The sequence below is a fragment of the Corylus avellana genome, chromosome 9 (assembly GCF_965113065.1).
Source record: "Corylus avellana chromosome 9, dhCorAvel1.hap1.2, whole genome shotgun sequence".
Classification (NCBI taxonomy): domain Eukaryota; kingdom Viridiplantae; phylum Streptophyta; class Magnoliopsida; order Fagales; family Betulaceae; genus Corylus; species Corylus avellana.
Window position 1 is genome coordinate 20,912,165 of NC_142498.1, and position 22,167 is coordinate 20,934,331.

The window sequence follows — 22,167 nt, forward strand, 5'->3', positions numbered from 1 at the left end:
AATTCTTTATAAAATAAAATAAAATAAAATAAACCCTCTTACTCTCCAAAAAATAGTTTTTTAGTTCCCCCACCCACACCTAAAATGTTAGTTACATCCTTACCATGGGCAATACAACTTTTATTACAATACAATAAGTCATAATCAAATTTAATTGTTTAGACGTAATAACTAAAAAGGCTATAGGGAACACATGAGCTATTAATTTGTAAAGGATTTGCCCCACGGGGGGGTGGGGGTGATATTTGTACAATTTATTTATTTATTTCTAATTGAATAAGGAAAAAAAAAGGCTACATGGAGACACATGAACTATTAATTTGTTAAAGGATTTGTAGTCAATACCGGGGGGGGTGGGGGTGGGGTGTGCAAATATGCCTATTGGATTTTGTTGTTGGCCTTCTCGCCATGGTCGAAATAGCACCTTGGTGGAAAACCTATGTGGTAACTTAATAATAGTCAGAAAGAATATTGCCCCCAAAGCATAGAACTAAAGGCTTTTTTTTTTTTCCTATTAAAATTGATATAAACGACCTAAAATTATTGAACCACCACCATAAATGGCCATGTCAAATTTGCTGTACTTCAACTGTGCAACAGTACATGCATCAGCATAACATTACCCATAAAAGGTGTAAAACATTAATTAGCAATTCTAAACTCATTATGATCTTCATATAGTGTCGGTTTAAAAACAGCAATTTCAAAATTTTAATTAATAAAAATGTAACTTTTAAAAAGCACAGTTAAGTGTCTAGTAAAATTACAATTCGAGCTTTAAAGTTGTGTAATTTTTAAAACACACCCACGTTTTACATTTTAAAACCGTTATTTTTTCAAACAAACTTTCATACGCAATATTTTTCGTAACTTCATTTAAAAATGTGCAAGTCGCGTGAAGAAAAACATACAATTTAAAATTGAAAGAAAAATGTTATACTTATCAAATTTTCTTCTTAAAAATCAATTAATTTGATAAATATAGTATTTCTCTTATTAAAAAGAATAAAGAGTAACGTTAATTATTTTTCATATAAATAAATACTAAAATGATGTAAAACTTATTAATTAATAATTACCTGAAACATTTCTCCGATCAATCCATATCATTTTGATACATATCTTAATAAAAATTTCTCTTTTTATACTCTCTCACCTGAAAAGATCATCATTTGACGTATGATGAGATTCATCGTGGGTCTCAACACGGTGATGTTTTTTTACGTTTTTCAACACGGCGATTGTTTTTCAACACGGTGGGATTCGGTGATGCCAAAGAAAGAATGCAAAAGTGGCCTGACCTGAAAAAATATATAAAAATTATATTATAGTTTCCTAAAATCAAATCATGACGAAGAATTGGATACGTCACGTGAGAGAGAGAGTGTGGTTTAATCCTTTAATAGGAGTGGATTAATGTTGTCTGGGGGAGTCCCAACACTTGTGTCCTTCTCTTTCACTCTCGAGCCCTGAGCTCGCTTTCTTCCCGTTGACTCTCTCACTTCCCTCCCATGGCCGCGTATTAAAGCTCTAATGTTCGCTCAACAGGCCTCAGAGAAAGAAAGAGAGAGAGAGAGAAAAAAGTAAGCTGGATATGTGGAATCATATGCTCACCAAATCCAATCTGGTAAAGAGCAAAAGTGAGATGAGAGAAAAGTAGGAAGGGAAAATGGAGGGGAGATTAATATTAATCTATAAAGTTTTTTTTTTTTTTTTTTTTTCAAATTAAATTGGTGTGTTTAAATATGTGTGATTAATTCTTACGTAAATTTTCAATTTTGAAAGCTCGGTCAAAGACTCGATTAAACGCTCTTTTGAGATCGGAACTCTTCACAAATTATTCATTCGATCGAGTTATTCAACATATTTTTTAACTGAGCAATTCTATATATAACTCTTCTTAAAATTCTCGTTTACAACGTACGAGCTAGCTAATGAATGCCTTAATAACCATTGGTGATGTAGTTTGTTCAGATAATATGAGAAGGGATACTTTGAATGGGTACTGTCTCAACTATTGCATGCATAAAAATTATAAGTTTAAAAACTAGTCTAAGTACAAAACTTGGCCTACCAATTTTTGCCTTACATTAAGTTTTGAACATTGAATTAGTCAACATAAATTTTAACATACACATTTAATTTAATAGACTGAATTAGAAAAATTCATTTCTATAATTCAGTTCGAAAGAAAGTTTTATCTTAATACTAATATTCTCCTGTTTCGGGGAAGATCAGAGAATTTTAACTTGGATTAGGATGTTAAAGGATTGTTAGTAACTTTATTGTATAGTTATTAACATGATAATTATTAGTTTTCATGCTAAATAATTCTAATTTGACAACTTTAGTAGTTACTATTAAGTTTAGATATATTGAATTAAAAAAAAAAAAAAAAAAAACTTAGATCCATCGTATCCATATCTTCAAAGGACAAATAGACTATGACAAATGACTTTATTTAATGATCCCTTTATTAACACTTAAGATATAATCTAACATAAAACAGTATTTATTTCCTCCCAATTTTCTCCTCTTCCAAACAAAACAAACAAAACTTTATTTTTTCTGTTTTACCAACCAGGATGAATAGTTACTAACTTTTTACATTCTCATTTTCTCCTTCTGTTCTTTTACTTCGCTACCATTCTTACTAGGCAGAGTCTGCGGTAAAAAGAAGAGAGAGAAGTTGATTCTCCAATTTATTACTTTTGATTAATACGATTTAATAAGCTATTATATAACTTGACGATGTAATAATAAAAATCAATCAATAAATTAACACTCTTAAACAAAATAAACAAATAATTCTTACTGTTAAGTTATACCAATTATATGAAAATAATATCACAATACTGAATAGGATTATCTATTACTCCTTAATTCTTTAGTTTTTTGTGTCAAATGATAAGATTTCAGGTTTCCAGGTCGTTGTGATCAGTGCCTACAAATTTCCATTCAGTATAACCTATGTTTCGAAGTTTGGGCATGCAACCTCTATCTATAAAGATAGATAGATAGATATACCAACAAAATTTCTCTCTCTCTCTTTCTCTCTCTTCTATCTTCTTTTCTTTTTTCTCCAAAGGTGAACTATTGAGAGAGAGAGAGAGAGAGAGCTATCATTGCCAAAAAAGTACCAAGGCTCTCACGTGGCTTCACCCAATTACCCTACCAGTTAGTAGTGAGTGTAGAGTCGTAGCCATGTGTATCAATTATAAGCTTCACCGACTTTTTTTTAAAGAATACCGGTGACGCTGACGGGTCCTGAAATTCCAATCGCCCCACAACCTCGTCCCAGGTTGGTTAAATGGACTAGTTAAAAAGTAACAAAAAAAAAAATGCTACATACCGTAATTTTATTATATTTAACAAAAATTATTTTGAAGATTAATTGAGAATACAATTATAAGTTTGAAGTAGAGTAGGTTCTTAAAAGTTGGGCTGAGGCCCATTGGGCTAACTGCTAAGAATTGTTGGCTGAGCAGTTCTTTATGCACACCGACAGATCTTCAGAAGGTTCTAAGAAGTATCGGTTCCTCAAAGTGAAGAATAGAAAATTAAAATTCACATTAATAAATCTCTGGGAAAAGCACTGAATATGCCCTCCACCAACCTGATATACTATTCTCACAAGTCAAGAACAATCTATAGGCCAAAACGATCAACAAGTTTATTACAGTGAAAATCATCATTCATAATCATAAAAATTCAATTGTGCGGGAGAGAGAGAGAGAGAGAGATAGAACCTGTCAAAAGAAATTGAACCAAAAATATAACAGAACTATAATCTGACAGAACCAACTATTTGGTTCTAACATACGAACCCCTACTCTTGTGGAGAAGAAACAACTATCATAAGCAATGCTTGCTGCTGGCAGATGAAAACCATTCTCGATTTAGCTTCCGAGATCATCTTATCTGGGACGGAGAACAAAGTAACCCAGATGCATCTGATCCAACAACTGCAAGATCACAAACAGCACAAAGCTGCCCTTCCTGGGATGGAACAAACCTTGAACTGCAGTATGGGCATGATATGTCCTTCTGTCCACGGTATATCGGCATGTATGTTGCCCCACAAACTACAAATGGGTTTCTGAAGTCATAATTCAGCTGGGACGCATCTTTCATATTCTTTTCAGAAGCCTGCAGGACTTGACGGGCAGTTTTCGCTTGGTTCTCAATGGTTGGGTTGGTCTCCAACAGACGCCTGGCAAAGTTTCCTGCAGTGTTGAGATTACCGGCCTTATAGCAAACAGTCATGGCATTCAACAAGGCGAGTCTCAAGTGAGGCATTTGAAGGTTACAGTGGGTGAAGTAGGCTGCAAGCTCCTGTTGACGAATTGGGTTGTCTTTAATTTCCCTCCTGTTAAGCTCCATCTTCAAACCAAGAACATATTCCTTAACAATGATAATCAATTCCTTTACTTCATCAACCTCTCTCCTCGACTCTACAACAATCAGAGGAATGGTATGGAGAATACTGAGGAAAAGCCGTAGAGCCTCCGTAAATTTCCCAGTTGTTGTGGCCTTGTAACCAGCCTTAAGCTTCTCTTCAAGCTGAGAGAACTTATACACAAGAGCAGGCAGGCCCCTCACGTTAGGGCTAGCTGATTCACTCCATCCCCTTTCGACCGCCAGTGAAATAACAGGGGCCGAAGAGAAGGCACGCAGATAGGCATGGCTGCCCATGTGTAAATCAAGAAAGAAGGGTCTCAAGGGAGCAAAGTTCCTTATACCCAGCTGCCGGCTCAACAAACGCATTGCAGTATCAAAATTGCCAGCTGCCGCATGCTCAGCTGCAAGAGATGATTTTTGGATCCAAATTTGACTTACAGGCATACCAGGAGTTGGGGCAACAAATACTGAAGAACGAGCATTGCTAGCAGTTTTGGGTGTATCCATCTCAGGTGGAAGATCAAGATCTTCAAGATCCCATCCTCCCTCATCGTTTTCTTCATGCACATCCTCATCCTCCAACCCTGCGCTGATGTCTCCATTCTGGATGTTTTCCACATCAACAATATCCAAATCCTCACCCCAGTCAGCATCTGCAGCCTCTTCATACTCTTCCTCTGCATTCCTGCCCACAGTGTCAAGACCACCCTCAAATATTCCTCTCATTACCCTCAACAAAGGCCAATCTCCACTACACATAATTGGACTTGGAGGCATCAAAAGGGATGGTGATTTCCCCTCAGGTAAAGAAGGAACATTATCTCCAAGTTTAGCTTCAAGAAGTTCAGCGATATCATGCAGCCCATGAACTTTAGCTGCGATGTAAGCAAGAGGTAAATGGCCAACATTCTCCAAGATCTTAACACGCTCCTTGATATCGCCCAAATATAGGGCATTGTGGAACTGACCCATTACATCATTCTTGACTTCAGCAATTTTAAGCATTTTGGACAATTTATCCATATTCCCTGTTACAAGATATAGGAATGATAGCCTCTCAAAGTTCTTTGTCCTCTGGTACGCGTATTCTACAATGCCAGCATTACCCTGGCGAAGGGCCTCCACTCCCAATCGGTACCAGTGATCTTTCTCGTCAATTTCCTTAGCGGAAGCAACAGCAACCTGGATGTTACCACTCTCCAGTGCCAAGTTGAAGCGAATTCTCTCATCCTTCACAAAATGAAGGGCAACCTCTGGGAAACCTTTCTGCTGAAGGTATGCAATCATGGCCTGCCCACAGAGATCAGAGCTCCTAATCATGCTCATAACCTGGTCATATCTCTTCTTCAGAAGGAACAACTTGAAAACATATTCAGTTGCATCAATAACAATGGCACGGTTTTTCCCATCTCGATCCAGGCAAAAAACAGTATTTCCAGACACTTTTGTTATGTATACTGGGACATCAAGGGTCTGGATGATACCAGTATCTCCATTAGGAAGGCAGTATTTAATGTGGTTCAGGGTGGTATATATGAAGACACCACTTTCATCCCAAGCTCCACTCTTTACACGGATTGTCTCATGAAGAGTGCATTGATGCTCGAGCTTCTTATTGGCTATTATAATAGAATGTTTGCTCAGCAAAGCAACACTCTCCATGTCGTGTGACCAAACAACATACCTGACTAAGGGAGTTTGAAGCTCTCCAAGAATAATCCTCTGCTGGAGGTCAAAGATAACTACTCTGTCCTCTGCCCTGCAAAGCAAGTTTCCAGTTCCAGCATAAAATATTGCATCAACAACAGCAGGAATCGCACTCTTCTTGACAATCTCATTTTTAAGGTTTTTGACTAACACTTGGTTGGTGCTCTTGTCAATAACTGCAAATCTATTTCGAGCCACAAAAACAGCTGATCCTCCAGCACCTCTTTTTGCCTCCTGGACAGTCTCACCCCTACCAAAGTTATCTTTAGGTGTAGTATATAGCTCATAAGAACCCCCTTCTAAATCCGAGCAGATCAAAACAGCATTTTCTGTAGGACTATAAGAAAGTGTTTTTGCCCCTTGGTTTAAGGAGACAGAACCAGGCCTTCGGATTGACATTACCTGAGTGTCTCTCTGAGTGGAGAACTCAAAGGAACGCAGAAAACGATCTTTAACATAATAAATAGAATCACCACTCACAGAAAAAGCAGGCCGCTCTCTCTCTAATTTGAAAACAATCATGCCACTATCATGACCAGCAGCCAGAAGGTTCATTTCAGGATGTGATGAAAGAATCCAAAACCTGTCATGCTCCCTGCGAAATGTCTGAAGACCAGTCCTCTTTGTAGCATCCCAGACACGAATACTCCTATCCTCTGAATTGGACACAATAATATCCTGCCTAGCATGGAATAGAACGCATGACACATTATTCATGTGCCCTCTCAAAGTGTCTACTTCCCAAGCCTTTGTATCTGAAATCAGAAAGGTGAACCAGCAACCATTATCTACTTTGAATCAACAGACTGGTAAACCTGTACTATGTATGTTATTCACAGAAGGAACACATTAAACCCCCATCCTATTTCTTTCTGTCAGAGCTGTCTCCCAGCAAAAAATTCATCCTAGTGTTTGCTATGTCATCAGTCACTATTCTTTTCCCCCTTAACATATATCAAGTTCTTTATAATTCAAGTTGGATTAACTTCTTCAAAATGAAAATAAAAAATAATAATAATAATTAAAAAAAACAACAGTATAGGTCATTCAACGTTTTTTTTCCTTCTCCCTGGCAAAGAGAAGCACATGAAAAACAATGGCGATTGTTTATTATGACCAATCTTGTAAGACATATTTTTCTGTAAGATATTTTCACCCAAAACCAAAAGATAAATGAAATGAATAACCAGTAAAAAAAGACAGGTTTACAGACATACCATTCATTCTCCAAATTTTCACTTGCCGATCATCTGCTCCTGATACAATTAGAGGAAGAGTGGGATGGAATGATGCCCAATTAACTCCCCGATCATGGCCTTCCAAGACATACTTGACAACAGCATCAACCCCGCCAAAGAGATCCGTATTCATCTGACTCAACCGCAGGATGTCATCTGCAGGGGCAACTGTTTTCTTCCTTAGAGCACCAATATCCCAGACACGAACAGTTTGATCCAAGGACGCTGACACAACCAAGTCCTCCTTAGGATGGAAGGAAGCACACATGACATAATGGTTATGTCCAGTCAAAACAGAAATACAAGTTCGGGACTGCCAGTTCCATATCCTGATAGTCTGGTCATCACTTGCACTAACAATCCATGGGTATTCATGATGAAATTGAACAGTGCGGATGTAATCAAGATGTCCAAGAAGGGTAAACAAACACCTATGCAACTTGTAATTCCACACCTTGATCTTGTAATCGTCCCCTGAGAAAACATAAAACCGGAAATTACTTCCTTTAAGGCATTTATGGAATCAACACACCATCATGAAACTTACAAACATAACCAGGTTTCACAAGTTACAGAACCTTTACTTCCTTCAAAGGTTCTATAATTTGGCATATAGAAAATATGGAGCTGTCATCTATTACTGATAGAAGGCAGCAAGAATGTTAAAACAAAAATCTTCAAATCCTTTATGCATTGGATGATGTACAAGAAAATGAGTCGTAATGCCCAAACCCACATTGGCAGAGGGAAGAAGGGTTGAAAGAAAAGAGAAGGGGCAGGGCAATTGCCCCAACCCCTTAAAAAAGAGCAGAGATCCCTTGGGCATCTTGGGCCTGCCACCCCACAACCTAAACTACTTTTTATTTCAATGAAAGTATTTTCCAAGAAAAAGAAAGAAAATAATTGTATCTATTTTGATATAAAATAAAAGTATAAAAATAATACTCCTAGTTGTATTCTTCTCTTTGCCATACCATAAAATTAATACTTTCTTTCTCATAATCTTATTTCAGTAATATCTTGCTGTTCCACTATTTATCAAATTTATTTCTCCTTCTACCCTTTTAGTGATCCTATTTGTATAATTGTATTAGCAAAGAGGATATTATATTTTTGACGTTTCTAAGTTCTAAAGGAGTAACAAGCTGACAAAAAATAAAGAATGACAGAGGATCATGTTTTATCTTGAAACAAACCAAATAAAGAAAGTTTAGAGAGCTTTTACCAAATTTTGACATACTTGGAATACTACCGCATTGATTTCTTCTTTTGGATGACTTTCAATCGCTAAATAATTTTTCTATGCAATTAAATAGTTTCTCTCCAAAACAAGTAATTTCTTTAACTCTTCTAATTGGTTTTTAACATTTTAAATCTCAAAAGCAAAAGTATTCATCAATTTTTTATATTCTTATATGCCGAACTATGGTTTTACATTATTACATTTGCATTTTATGATCCATAAAATTACTAGTTCATTGGTTAATTATAATCCTACTAACCAAATTAGAAGTATCAAATCATAACTATATGTTAAGTTTTATTCAGTTCTCTAATTGTAGTTATAAGTTGGTGTACTTGGTAGAAATAATGACAAACCCTAAGCAAAACCATAGGTTGTCCAAAATCAAACAAACTATAGCTGAACTCGCATTACAGGATAAACGAAGTACTAGCATCAAAATATAAATAAAAATTAGATTTCTTAATAACCCTAAGGGGTTGGCCCAAGTGGTGAAGACCTTGGTCTTGAGCGTTTGCTCCCTTCAAGGTCCAAGGTTCAACACCTCATAGGTGCAAACAATCCCTTGGGGCTAAACCCCCTGGTGAAAACCCAGTGATTTAACCAATTTCGTGTAGGGAAACTTCTGAGGGTGCGGTGCACAGGACCGGGGTTTATTCTATAGGGATAGGTCCGAAGGGTCCAGCCTTGAAGAGGCTCCCCGACATCAAAAACAAAAAAAAAAACAAAAAAATAGATTTCTTAATATTTTTACTCAATTAAATTTTTGTTTATTTAGAATTTTCTCTTGAGTTAGTGTTTGTTGAATTGTATTGCACTCTATCTGTTAATTTCAATTATGCCTCCCTGCAGTGAAATACTGGCTCTGCCACTGCAACTCCGCAATGGGAAAACATACCTAACATTTGGATAATAAATTCTACTAACTGAAAACATGAAATCTAAGCTACCCGAAAGTTTAATATCATAACAGATATAGTAATATCTACGTAGTAATAATCAACACAGCTCCAAATGAGTAAAATCCGTGATATTACAAACAAGTGAAAGCGCAAAACAAATTTTGGAAGAGTGACAGACTGATTTACCCCCGGAGACGAACAATGGCTGAGACTTGTGAAAATGGACACCACGGACTGGTCCATCGTGCTCGTCGAATCGATCAATGAGAGTACCCATCCTGTAATCCCAGAGCTGGATCACACCGCTGTGAAGACTTGCCAAGATCCATGGCCTCTTAGTATGGAAACTCAGTCCCTTCACCCTATTGCTCTTCGTCTCAAACTTCGTCAGCATCCTTTCCACTCAATTTTCAAACCCTACACACACCAAAGCAATTACATCACATATCAAGCAAATTCTTTCACAGGTCGAGTTCACATAATTACGTCTAATCCCCGGTTGAATGCTGAGAAAATGATCCAAATCTTGCATTTCGCAATTCTCGACCACATAATTGAGCTTAATTTGAATTAGTTTGTCCGAATTTATGCACGATTCTTTCTCATTTTCGTCCTATTCTCAGCAACCAAACAAACACAGGGAAATTTCGGATCGAGAAACCTAAACAGATATAAAAATGTACATATTTATAAAAATTAAGGTAAAGAAAGAAACAAAAAGGATCGTACCTCAGATCTGAGAATGAGGACAGCCGGATCAAGGAGGGCCGGACCTTTCCGGCGGCGGGAAGAGCGGAGGCGAGAGATCGGCGTAGGATAAGCAGGGAGGTGGGTGAAGGATAAGAAGGGCTAGGCTCGTCGCAGATCAGAAGCGTAAAATGAATGCAAAGAAACAAGAAGTAGTAGAAAGCGAGGGCCACCTCCTCGCCAAGAGCAGATCTGCGCTCTTTAGGGGTAACAAGTTGCTAATGTAAATGCTTGCGAGGAGGTCGTTACATTCTGGACTGAAATCTCTCTTGGAAAATTCATAAATATAATATTTTATTTTATTTATTTGTCTACGAATGGGAGGGATTTAGCCAGGTTGATTTTATTTTATTTTATTTATTATTACTCCATTTTATTTGGACATGTCAAAAAAAATATATTATTATTACGTGTCTTTTTCTTTACTGGTTTTAATTAAAAAATAATAATTTTAAAATATGTTGACTTTAGTTTAAATGTTTTTTAAAAAACAGGTTTAATTTTTCTAATATATCAAATCTTAGCACTTGTTTGTTACTTCTGAAATTTTAATTTAGATAAAGGAAAATCATTTTCAGTTTTTGAAAGTTCACGTAAATTGGCACAACAATCTTGAATTAAATTTGAAGTAACAGCTAGTCACCTAATGTTTTAATCATTGCGCACATGTGATATATAAGTGTTTTTCGCTGGGATAATTGACATGATGCACAATAAAAAAAATTAAAATTAATTTTTTTTTTTAAAAAAAAAGGTATATTGGATTGGGCTGGACTTATATTTATTTATTCATATTCGACTAACTCAAATACGTATATTTAGGGCCCATGTGGAATTCATACAGGCCCATAAAATGTTATCTAGGCCCATAAAATGTCTTTGGTTATTTATTGATATTTGGAGAGAAAAAAAAGTCTCTGGGCCAATAGCCTAATATTGGGATCTAAGACCTACTGCAGGTTACCCGGCCCTGTCCCTGTCCCTGGAGTCACGGTTATAATTTGGGCAAACTAGAGGGGCGGTTCTATAATTTATACACAGTTCAGCCCTTCAAATTGTGAGTGGAGCGATGAGAGACTTGATACGACATTCGAGTTTCAACAACGTTAATGTCCTCAAAACGTTCGCAGGAGCGCTATAGCCGAAGCAATTACTTAAGCTACAAGCCTATGCGGCAACGAGGAAATTAAACCGGAGGATAAACGGAATTTCTCTCCGGAGCCAAACTCAAACCGACCCAATATCCAATCAATCAAATCAAATCAAATCAAATCAAATTCAAAAGGCAGGAAACGGAGAATCGGGGACGGAAAGGCAATGGTCCACTCTCCACATCGAAATGCGGGTCCCGGATCAATCTGGAAAGACATTTCTACCTTTCACCAGGTTGGCAGAACCTTTCCATTTTCGACAATGCCCCTTCTTCTTCTTCTTCTTCTCCTCCTTTGGTTTTTGTATCATTAGAAAAGGAAAAAAGGAAGAAAATCGGAGAGAGATATAATGGGGAGAGGAAAGATGGAGATGAAGAAGATAGAGAACAAGACGAGCAGGCAGGTAACGTACTCGAAGAGAAGAAACGGTCTGTTCAAGAAGGCCATGGAGCTCACGGTGCTCTGCGATGCCAAGGTTTCTATCATAATGTTCTCTACCTCTAACAAGCTCCAAGAGTATATCAGCCCTTCCATCACGTACGCATTTCTCTTTCTCTGAAACCCCAGATTTCCATCTGCTGAGCTAGCTAGTTTTTTCCTATTTTCATACCAATTTTTCTTCTCTTTTTTTGGTTCAAAATTTTGGATTTAGAACAAAGCAATTATTCGATGAGTACCAAAAGATCTCAGGGAACGATCTTTGGAGCTCTCATTATGAGGTGATCTCTCTCTCTCTCTCTCTCTCTCTCTCTATATATATATATATATATATATTGAATGCAAAAATCGTCAGTTTACTACAAAAAATTTCCAACAAATAATTCATAATAGCTAAATTTGATTCTTATAAGCTTCTTTTTTTTTTTGTCCAGTAGTATCTACTTTAACATTTATTTATTTATTTATTTTTGCCTATCTACTATTTACGTTACAAAAGTTTTTATTGTTTTTTCTCTCCCTTCTTTCTTTCACTTTCTTTCCCACCAAAAAAAAAAAAAAAAAATTGTTTAAAGAAAATAAAAGGTAGAATAAAAATATAAAATAAAATAAAATTTTATATTTTTTCGGTAGCGATTTTGGCTACAGGCAGAATTTTTTTATCAAACTGGATTGGAGGGATTTCTTTCAATCTAGTTTATAAAAGTGCATATGTCCCTTAAATATGTGAAAAACATATATTTTTTTAATAACAAGAATAAAATTAAAATAAATTTTATTAAAAATTTATATGCATCTTATCTGTTATTAAAAAAAATGAACACGTACATGTCACTTTATAAATTAAATTGAAAGAATTTTCTCCTAAAGGAAAATTGTCCGTTTGGCTACTATGCGGAAATACTCAGATCGGATGAAAATGTGTGCAGAAAAATCTAAAAAAGCTGACGGAGCTTAACGAGGTGAACAAAAGCCTAAGAAGGGAGATAAGGTAATAGCCTAATAGGGAGAATGATGAGGAATAATTGTCGCTTTATTGTGTTTGGTGAATTTGGTTTGAGAGTTTCCTGTGTTGATATAATTGTTTCTTTGGCAAATTGCAATTGCATGATATGACCGGGTACTGGTAGGCAGAGGAGGGGTGAATCTCTGAATGATTTGAACTTGACGGAATTGCATCATCTTGAGCAAGAAATGGAGGTTGCTGTCAAGGTTATTCGTGACCGTAAGGTTGGAAAATTAGGGTTTTGCAGTTGTTTCTATTATCACCATTATATGATGCTACACATTTTTTTTATTTCCATTCTCTTCTCTTAATTTTGTATTCTTTCTTTCCTTCTCACAATATATAATATGTTTTCATTTTTTGTTATTTCAAAATGGCCGTATAAAATTTTAGAAAATTAAGTCATTTAGACAAAGTTCTACTCTAAACTGAATTAAATGAATTTCTTCCGATCCAATTTAATCTATGAAAATTGTCATATATATGTTCCTTAGCATTAAGAAAATCATATAATTTTTAAATAACACGTGAAACACACATATACACACACACACACACACACACACACATATATATATATATATATATATATATATATATATATATATATATATATATATAATGTATTTATCTATTAAGCTTACCGTTAGAGTTTTAAGGTTATTTTTATCTTTTTGCTAGCCTAACGGATAATTAGCTAGGGTTTTTCTGAGGCTTATTATAGCATGTAAGCTAATTAATGAACTTAATTGGTTTTATGTGAATTAATCCACAGTATCGGGTGATTACTAACCGGATTGAAGCTCACAAGAAAAAGGTAAACCCAATCAGCAATATATATATAGATGCATGGTTATAATTAACATATTTCGTTCAACTTTCTTTTTTCAGTTTGGATTGATAAAGATTTTATTTTATTTTTTCTGTTTTAACCTGATTGCAGTCAAGGAATGCTGAAGAAGTACAGAGATTTCTTCTACATGAACTTGTAAGCATCATGCATGCAAGCTCTATATCATATTATCTGGAATTTGAAAATTGAGAAACAAATTGGAACTAATAGAATTAAGGATGCTTCTTACTTGATTAAGGATGCAAGAAATGAAGAACCACAATATGGGTTAGTGGATAATGCAGGGGATTATGGGTCCCTCCTTGGATGCTCAAATGGAGATTCTGGCATATTTGCTCTACGCCTGCAACCTAACCAGCAGACTAATTTTCATAGTGGGTCGGGGTCAGAGCTCACAACTTATACCTTGCTTGAGTAGACCTCATGAGATTATCTCACAAATTCTCCACATTCAGTTACCCCAATTAATATTTTATTTCAAGAATCCAAATTATTTGTAATTTTTTAGAGTATGATCGATGAAGTACTCAGAATCTCGTTTAATTCGTTATTCTGTTAACTACTTAGTGATAGCCTAATGCTTTATGCTTGGTTTATGTTGAAGAATCTAAAAGAAGATGAAGTAAATATCTTATTAAAGGATAAACTATACTTAGGCTACGTTTGTTTCTGGGTAAAATAATTTCTGGAATAAGTTTTTCGTATTTTCGGGTGTTTGGTGTGACCTAAAATAACAATCAGCGAAAAATGTAAAGTAACCAACTCTCTCTCTCTATCTCTCTAAGAAATTGTTTTTAATTCTTCATTTATAATATATTTGTAATTTATAAGTAATTAAGAACATACAATTAGCATATAACGTGTCAAACAAGAGCCACATTACATTAATTGATTAGTCTAATGTGGAGTATCTTTAATTAGTTAGAAAGTTGGTTGACAAAGGGACTTATTTGAAACCGAAAAGAAATTTAAAGACCTAATTCTGGAAATTGAAATCACAATATTTAAAGAAATTAGGTCCTTAAAATAAAATGATTAAACAACCATTCTACCAATATTGTAAAATAAGGGATGGACTTCTCTCTATTTCCTTTGAAATGGAGAGAATATGGGTCCATGCATATAGACGTTGTATTCAACACGAATCTTTATCAAAGCATATGCTATAATACCATTGGTGAGGTTCTTCCAACCCATGTGTACAAAGTTACACAATATAGAACAAAATGATTATAATAAATACCCAAAATTAACATTTTCTATTTGTTAATCAAATAAGGTTTTTTTTAGTAAACTCATGTTTATTCTAACCCTAATTTTTGTCTTTTCACATAAATCTATGAAACCCTTTTGTTTCAATTGGGCAAGCATCCTCCATCGTTATCACCCTTTCATTATTTCATATGGGTTCTTCATTTCAATACAATATTACCATTGGACCACGTTCTCTGTCATGATCCCTTCGAATATACACGAGATTAATTACCCAAAAACTCATCAGATAATTACATGAAAACTCCTGTTAATCTCGACGGGAATTCCCAATATAAATGCAAAGAAAGCTTGAGCTTTGTACCTTAAACTAGTTGCATGTATGGTACCTAGCTCCTCATTAGGCATACATAGGGATCGAGAAAATGCATGGGGTTATGCGGATTCTGATGATGGTTTCTCTCGGTTGTATATGCTTCTGAATTGAAAGCTACTTTTTATAATCCCCCTTATGTTCGTGAGTATTTATATATAATTTTTTTTAACGGAAAATAAATGATTTATACGTTTATTAAATTTTTTGTTTTCGATCTTTTGTTTTCTTTTTTTAAAATAAAACACAAAACACTCTTAAAAATACAAAAAAACAGTTGAGGTGACTATATGCAACTTTAATGGTATGTTAATCTCTTCCCATATAATTTTTTAGAAACTGAGGTTGGTAATTGTTAGTGTAAGACTGCCTCAGATCATTGTTGCTGTGTAAAAACTTTAAAAATTAATGATTGAAATTGTTAGTGCTCGTAGATCGCATGCACTACAATTTTCATAGAAATTAAAGGGATTGGTTGACGTGTACGTGGAGTTAAACGTATGTCTCATTTGATACGTTATTGTCCATATTAACACCCCAATGTAATGTCACGTCACTAAGTGCCATGTCATTTATAGAGGAAAAAATAAAAGACCCACAAAAAGCTGTCAATCTTACCCACAAAACTTAGAGAAACATAAAACATGATAATATTGATTGGTTTTTGTGGATATTCTCCCTTCTTTTTTTTTTAAATGAATGGGTTGGCACTTGTTGACGTGGCATTGTATTGTGTGTTAAAATGGACGATAACGTGCTAAATGAGACATACATTTCAAACTGATAGAGGAAACTATTTTAAATTTGTGTGAAACCTAAGGACCGTATTCTTTAAATTGAAACCCCGATAACTAAATCTGAATCATAGTAAAACTTATGGGCTAAACATGATTTTTCCTAAGATCTAAGTGTTTTGGTTGACTGGTTGAGTCACGAAAATTACTCCAATTCTCAACGAGAATGGGGAATTTAGGATTTTATTTAAACCATTTAAATTTTTTTATGTAAAATGTTTTATAATATTCCCGAAGTGGAGTCTAGATTTCATCCAATTCAATTCAAATTTTATAATTCCATCATCTCAATCCATTTTCCAGTTACATTCCAACCTCAATCACTAGCATCTTCATACGTTTCATGTGGGTTCTCCATTTCATTTTAGTCCATATGATTTATTTGATTTGCAATTAACTCTCAGTGATATCAAAATGAACTCAAAGATTCTTGAGGTATGCCAAAAAAAATAATTTAATTCATAAAGTCAAATTTCATCAACTAAATTAATAGATTCAGTTAGTGTGATATTGACTTAAATAGCACAATTGTCACAATTTTATTGGCTATAACATTTCATGCTATCAGAATATGTTAAGTCAGTTAACAAAATTTGACTGTAGAAACTAAATTATTTTTTTCGCATATCTCAGGGTCCTTTGAATTCATTTTAATACCACATATAGTTAATTGCAAATTAAGTAAATCGCAATGACTGATTTTACATTTTTTTTCCCAATATATATTACAATTGTACCGTATTCACAATCAATATCGGATCTCTAACCATTTACAAATTGATTCAAGAGTCATTATTCATTTCAAGCCGTGACCCCTTCCATATATATATATAAAACAAAAAACAAAACAAAAAAGATTTAAAAGGCCACCCAACTTTATAATAATAATATTAAATAACTTAAACCATTTAATTTGAAAAAAAAAATGGTTGAGAATTGATGAATTCATTGGGTGAAATATTTAAGAATTCTAGGAGCCAGGAGTAAAGCACTTCTCCAACAATATTTCAAAGATACCAAAGCAATTGGGGAAAGATGAGAATGGCTACCTCTGTCTCGGACAGAGTTTGCACCGGACATATCTAATCTATAAGCTGAAGATTGGGCATGGGTTAGCGGATGTAGACGTCATAGGAATTCAATGTAAGATTTGTATGTTTTGACCTCTATGACGTGTAATCTTTTAGCTTCGGCTATGAATTTCAAAGATGTATGCTTTGTAATTATAAAAATTTTTATGCTCTTGATTATTCATGAATGAAATTAGAATGAATTTCTCTAATAAAAAAAATAAAAACAAATGATAATAAATAAATAAAAGTTTGCTCATGGCTGTAGGCAGGGATATATTCCCACTATAAATGCAAAGAAAGCTTAAACTTTATACCAGAAACTAGCTAGTTGTATACTTCATCATCGTTAGGCACACGGGGAAATTGCATACGATTATGCAGATTCTAATGGTGGTTGGGATCGGCTTATGGCTTCTCTCAGTTCCACATGCTAATCAAGTCACAGCTACCTTCTATAGTTCCCCTTATGTTCATGAGTATATATATATATATATATATATATATATATTAATGTGACACTTGGTTACATCAAACTATTATTTTGTAGCAAAAAAACAATTTCATTAGTATTGACAATTGTGTTGCAGTCATCTTTTTTACCACAAACTATCCAAAATGCCCCCACTTTCACCTTTGAAAAACCAAAATTTTCATTTTAAGAGTTACCTAAAAATACTGAACGGGGTGGTTGGGCTAACCCTTTTTCTTCTGGGGTGGCTAGACAACCACCCTCAAAGGTGGTTGAGCCACCCCAAGCCATATATTTGGTTTTGAAGGGTGGTTTGTCACCCCTATTGTTGATTTCACCATTTGGATTGCTTTATATTGGTTTTCTTTTTTAAAAAATCATTTTTCATTTTTAAGAAAATAAGGGTATCTTTTGAAAGAAAGACAGAAATGAGTCAAATGACATGTTAGCCACAAATAATTGTTTGATATATATATATATATACACTTATAAGTTTGTGGAGCTATTTTGAAAATGATTACTAATTCTGGACTTTATATTTTGATTGATATCAAGATTGAATTTTTTTTTTTTTTTTTTGGTCTTTATATTTTGAATTCTTTAATTTTCTATTTTTATAACTGTATTGTTTGCTTGTACTTGTACTTATTTTTATTCATCCATAATAATAATAATAACTTTTTTGCCATGCTTTTCTCTGGTCAAGTGCAAATTATTATTATTATTATTTTTTAATTTTATTCAAAGCGGGAGAGGGGAAAAGGAGAAGGTCACGCTCAAATTCAATAATTAATGTGATTGTCTTCAGCCTCTTCAAGAGACAATTTGTAGGAAATTTATATGTTTGCAATTGTGTATGATACAAATTTCTTACAAACTGGATTGTAAGAATTTTCTTCAAATTCAGTTTATAAAAGTGACATGTGTCTGTTAACATTTAATAAATACATATTTTTTTAATAGCATATTGTTGTTAAATTACTACTTATCCCAAAAACTTATAAGTTTATAAGAAGAGATAAATTTAATAATTACTTTAACACTTCCCCTCACGTTCTTTTGTTAACCGAATGTAAGCATGATCGTTAAATGGTTGATATAGTGTCACATGCACTTTCATGTCAATTTAAAAGAAATTTATAATAAAAGTTTATAATATCTCCAACAGCCCTCTTGAATTAATCTTGTCATTAGAATCCATGTCATTGGATTCTTAATTAAAGCAAAAAGTCAGCCCAATGCTCTATTTTTCACAGTTCCCATGAGATTCTCTCTAGTCAGCAGGTCCACTTAGTGTCATTTTAATCTTCCCCACCACTTGCTCTTTCTGTTCTCCTCGTGCAAAATGTCATTATCACTAAATCTAACAACAGACAACTTTGTTTATATTAGTCCCATTTTTATTCTGAGATTGTGTAATCAGGCAGACACGCTTCCATGCTTTCGCTAATACTGACAACCATGTTATTGCAAGCCCATTTGTTCGGGTCCTTTTCTGGTCTAGATTCGTGTTAGGATGGCAGGATGCTACAACTCTAAAAGTGTAAAATTATTTTATAAATTAATGTGGCAGTTTATAATTAATAATTTGCAAATAACTTTGTAGAATGACTATATACATTATTAAATTTGTAAAAAATTAATTTAGATATGCTGTAGCCTTTATTATGGGGACCGTTAGTCTAAAACTTATAGAATGAGCTGGACCTGCCTACTGGGATGTGACCACTACTCCACTTGAAAAGTGAGAGAGTGGCCAAACACTGCAATTTTATGTTGAGTTCTGTTTCTTTTGACCTAAAATGATTTTCGTTAGAAAATATTTTTAGGAAAGTCATTTTTTTTTAAAATGTTTTCTTTTATGGCGTTTAGTGAGGGCACGGAAACTCAATTTTTTTAAAAATTATTTTTTCATTAAATCATATTAAACTTTAAATTATGAAAATGTCCCGACCAAGTTTTAGAGGTGTTTGAACTGAGTCCCGCAAGGACCCCACTGGGACTCATCCGGGACCCGCTAGACCCTATTAGGACCTGTCGGGATCAGCCCTATACCCTGGCAGGACCCACTAGGGCCGGCAATTTGGACACGACTCGCGAATCCGATACGAACACGACACGAAGTTAATAGGTAATGGGTTTATGCTTATCGGGTTCGGGTCTTAATCGGGTAGACCCTATTAAGACCCGGATAACTTCGTGTCTGGCGGGTCAACCAGCCAAACACGTTTAAGTTAACGGGTCTGGCGGGTCACGGGTGACCCGCCAACCCCGTTAACTTATTTAATTTTAAAAAAAAAAATAATAATAAAAAAAAATAAAAAAACCCCAACTCGCCCAAGCCCCAAGCGTAACCCAAGTACCCAAGACCCAAGTAACCCAACCCAACCCGGTAAGAAACTAAGAATAAGTGAAACTCTAAAATCAAAATTTCCTAAACAGCTAAACACTAAAACACGACTACTCCAGTAGGACTAGTACTCCCTCTCACTCTCTCAGACGCTTAGTCGCTCACCCTCACGGCCTCACGAGTCACAAGCCCACCAATCGCCACCCGCCACCCCCCCCCCCCCACCGGCCCACCCCAAACAGGCGACGCCTCTCTCTCCTCTCTCCCTCTCCGACGGACCGGCACTCCCTCTAGGCTCTCCCTCTCGGCTCTATCTGGCTATCTCCTTCGGACCCTCTCTCATCTGAAAACCCCAAAATTTGAACAGGAGGTTTGATTTGTAGATGCAATTAATGTGTAAGGACTAATTTCTCATTTGGCAAACTTTTTGAGAAGTGCTTTTACTTTTCAAACACCTGAAAACAATTATCATGCAACAGCTCAACAAAAGATGCATGTCGGTTGCTCAAGCCTCAAATGGCTTTTCTACATTTTTTTTTTTTCCTCCCGGTCGGGTCGGGTCGTGTTTACCCGATCTTATCTGGTAATGTTTAAACGGGTCGTGTCGGGTTACCCGGGTATTTTTCGTGTCATAATCGTGTCAGACCCGTTAACCCGATTAGCTGAACGGGTCGTTTTCGTGTCTTGGGTAATCGGGTCACGGGTCTTAATCGGGTCTATCCGATTACCCGAATTGCCACTCCTAAGACCCACCCAAGACCCGATAGGGACATTTTCGTAATTTAGTGTTTAATATGATTTTGTGTACACACCAAAGACCCAACCGACCTTTCTTATTCATTCATTAAAAAAAGATTAAGAACATAAAACTCTCATAAATTATAGCCAAAGCTATGAGGTTACAATGTCATAGAGACAAACATAAAAATCTTACAATCAAGTCTTATCTATGACTTCAACATCCGTTAACCTATGTCCAAACTTCAGTTATAAAACATATTTGCTTTAAACAGACTCAATCTAATACATAAGTAGCCCATATTCCCAACATTTATTTTTTTGGCCATTAGATCAAAAGTCTCACACCGAAACTAATCCTCCTCGACCCAAAGACCATGATTAAAACCTTCATCCCGAAGATCGCTCATGAAAGTAGATCTAAGGAGAAATCAAATCATTATTAAAAAAAAAAAAAACAAAAATACAATAAAAAAAACCAACAAATAGCTACAACAATCAAGGTGAGGGAGGAGAAAAGCCCAACCGATTCCGGGGGGCGAAGAGCAGCTCAGTACGGTGGAGGGCGGACGAAGGCAGCGCTGCATAAGCAAATAGATGGCCGGAGAATATAGAAAACTTATTGACTCATAACATTTCTCGATTTTTATTTCACCATTTCATTAATAGAGTAATTATACATACAAGGATTTTTTCATATTGATGCCAAAGTATAAATGAGAGTTAAAATTTATGTTTGATAGGGCCAAGCTTAATTTCTAAGCCTAAATTAGCTTAATAAATAAATTTTAAAAGAAAATTTGAAAACCAAGGGGAGCTATGCCCTTAGTCTATACATGGGTCCGTTCTAGGCTACATACAACATATTATTCCATTTATTTTAGATTGATGCAGTAATGTTTATTAATCCTTGAATCAATCATTTTAAAAATAAAAAATAAAAAATTTAAAGGCTGATGAACATCGCCACATTTGCCCAATGAGATGAAAATGTAGTACTAAGTATTATAATTACTCTTATAATCCAATGGGTTGATAATAGTATCACATCAACCCAATAAAAAATGCTACACATATTTTTAAGTGCTTATTTTCAGATGTAGTTCTTGTGATTTGAGGTTGTGACAATTATATCTCATTGAGCTTTAAAAATGGATTAAATACTCCTTGGAGTATCCCAAAAAAAAAAAAAAAAAAAAACACCAAAAAGGTCCTACAATTAGAATTTGTTAATGTACCACATCAACAACACATACGGCATATTAACGGACTCTGCCAATTTTTCTAACGGTAGAGACCTATTTTTTATTATTATTTTTTGATTATCAAAAGTGTTTAGTTACTTTTTTTAAAACCTTACAGAACTATTTATCACAGCCTCATACCACAAAAACCAATTTAGCAGTTTTAAAAAAAATAAAAAAGCCCCATCACCTTGGTCATACAATTCCAAAACGGTCTCGGTAATAAAT

General features: G+C 34.9%; 2 protein-coding genes across 2 annotated transcripts; one reads left to right on the forward strand and one right to left on the reverse strand.

The window, feature by feature from the left end:
* Positions 1-3,625: 3,625 nt before the first annotated feature.
* Positions 3,626-10,516, reverse strand: LOC132189021 (coatomer subunit alpha-1). Its single transcript, XM_059603497.2, has 4 exons — positions 10,221-10,516; positions 9,678-9,908; positions 7,326-7,820; positions 3,626-6,863 (listed from the first exon to the last, which is right to left on the reverse strand). The coding sequence occupies exons 2-4, from the start codon at positions 9,883-9,885 to the stop codon at positions 3,913-3,915; spliced, it is 3,654 nt and encodes a 1,217-aa protein (XP_059459480.2). The 5' UTR covers positions 9,886-9,908; positions 10,221-10,516; the 3' UTR covers positions 3,626-3,912.
* A 1,207-nt stretch (positions 10,517-11,723) lies between these two features.
* Positions 11,724-14,136, forward strand: AP3 (K-box region and MADS-box transcription factor family protein). Its single transcript, XM_059605679.2, has 7 exons — positions 11,724-11,926; positions 12,042-12,108; positions 12,757-12,818; positions 12,958-13,057; positions 13,609-13,650; positions 13,777-13,821; positions 13,925-14,136. The coding sequence occupies exons 1-7, from the start codon at positions 11,739-11,741 to the stop codon at positions 14,102-14,104; spliced, it is 684 nt and encodes a 227-aa protein (XP_059461662.2). The 5' UTR covers positions 11,724-11,738; the 3' UTR covers positions 14,105-14,136.
* The last annotated feature ends 8,031 nt before the right edge of the window (positions 14,137-22,167 follow it).

Excerpts from the sequence above, each read along its gene's own strand:
- LOC132189021 (XM_059603497.2), bottom strand. The coding sequence starts at position 9,885 with ATGCTGACGAAGTTTGAGACGAAGAGCAATAGGGTGAAGGGACTGAGT. Across the intron at positions 7,821-9,677 it reads GCCATTGTTCGTCTCCGGGG|GGGACGATTACAAGATCAAG; the intron begins GTAAATCAGTCT and ends ATGTTTTCTCAG. Across the intron at positions 6,864-7,325 it reads GAAAATTTGGAGAATGAATG|ATACAAAGGCTTGGGAAGTA; the intron begins GTATGTCTGTAA and ends TTCTGATTTCAG.
- AP3 (XM_059605679.2), top strand. The coding sequence starts at position 11,739 with ATGGGGAGAGGAAAGATGGAGATGAAGAAGATAGAGAACAAGACGAGC. Across the intron at positions 12,109-12,756 it reads TTTGGAGCTCTCATTATGAG|AAAAATCTAAAAAAGCTGAC; the intron begins GTGATCTCTCTC and ends AAATGTGTGCAG. Across the intron at positions 12,819-12,957 it reads AGCCTAAGAAGGGAGATAAG|GCAGAGGAGGGGTGAATCTC; the intron begins GTAATAGCCTAA and ends GGGTACTGGTAG.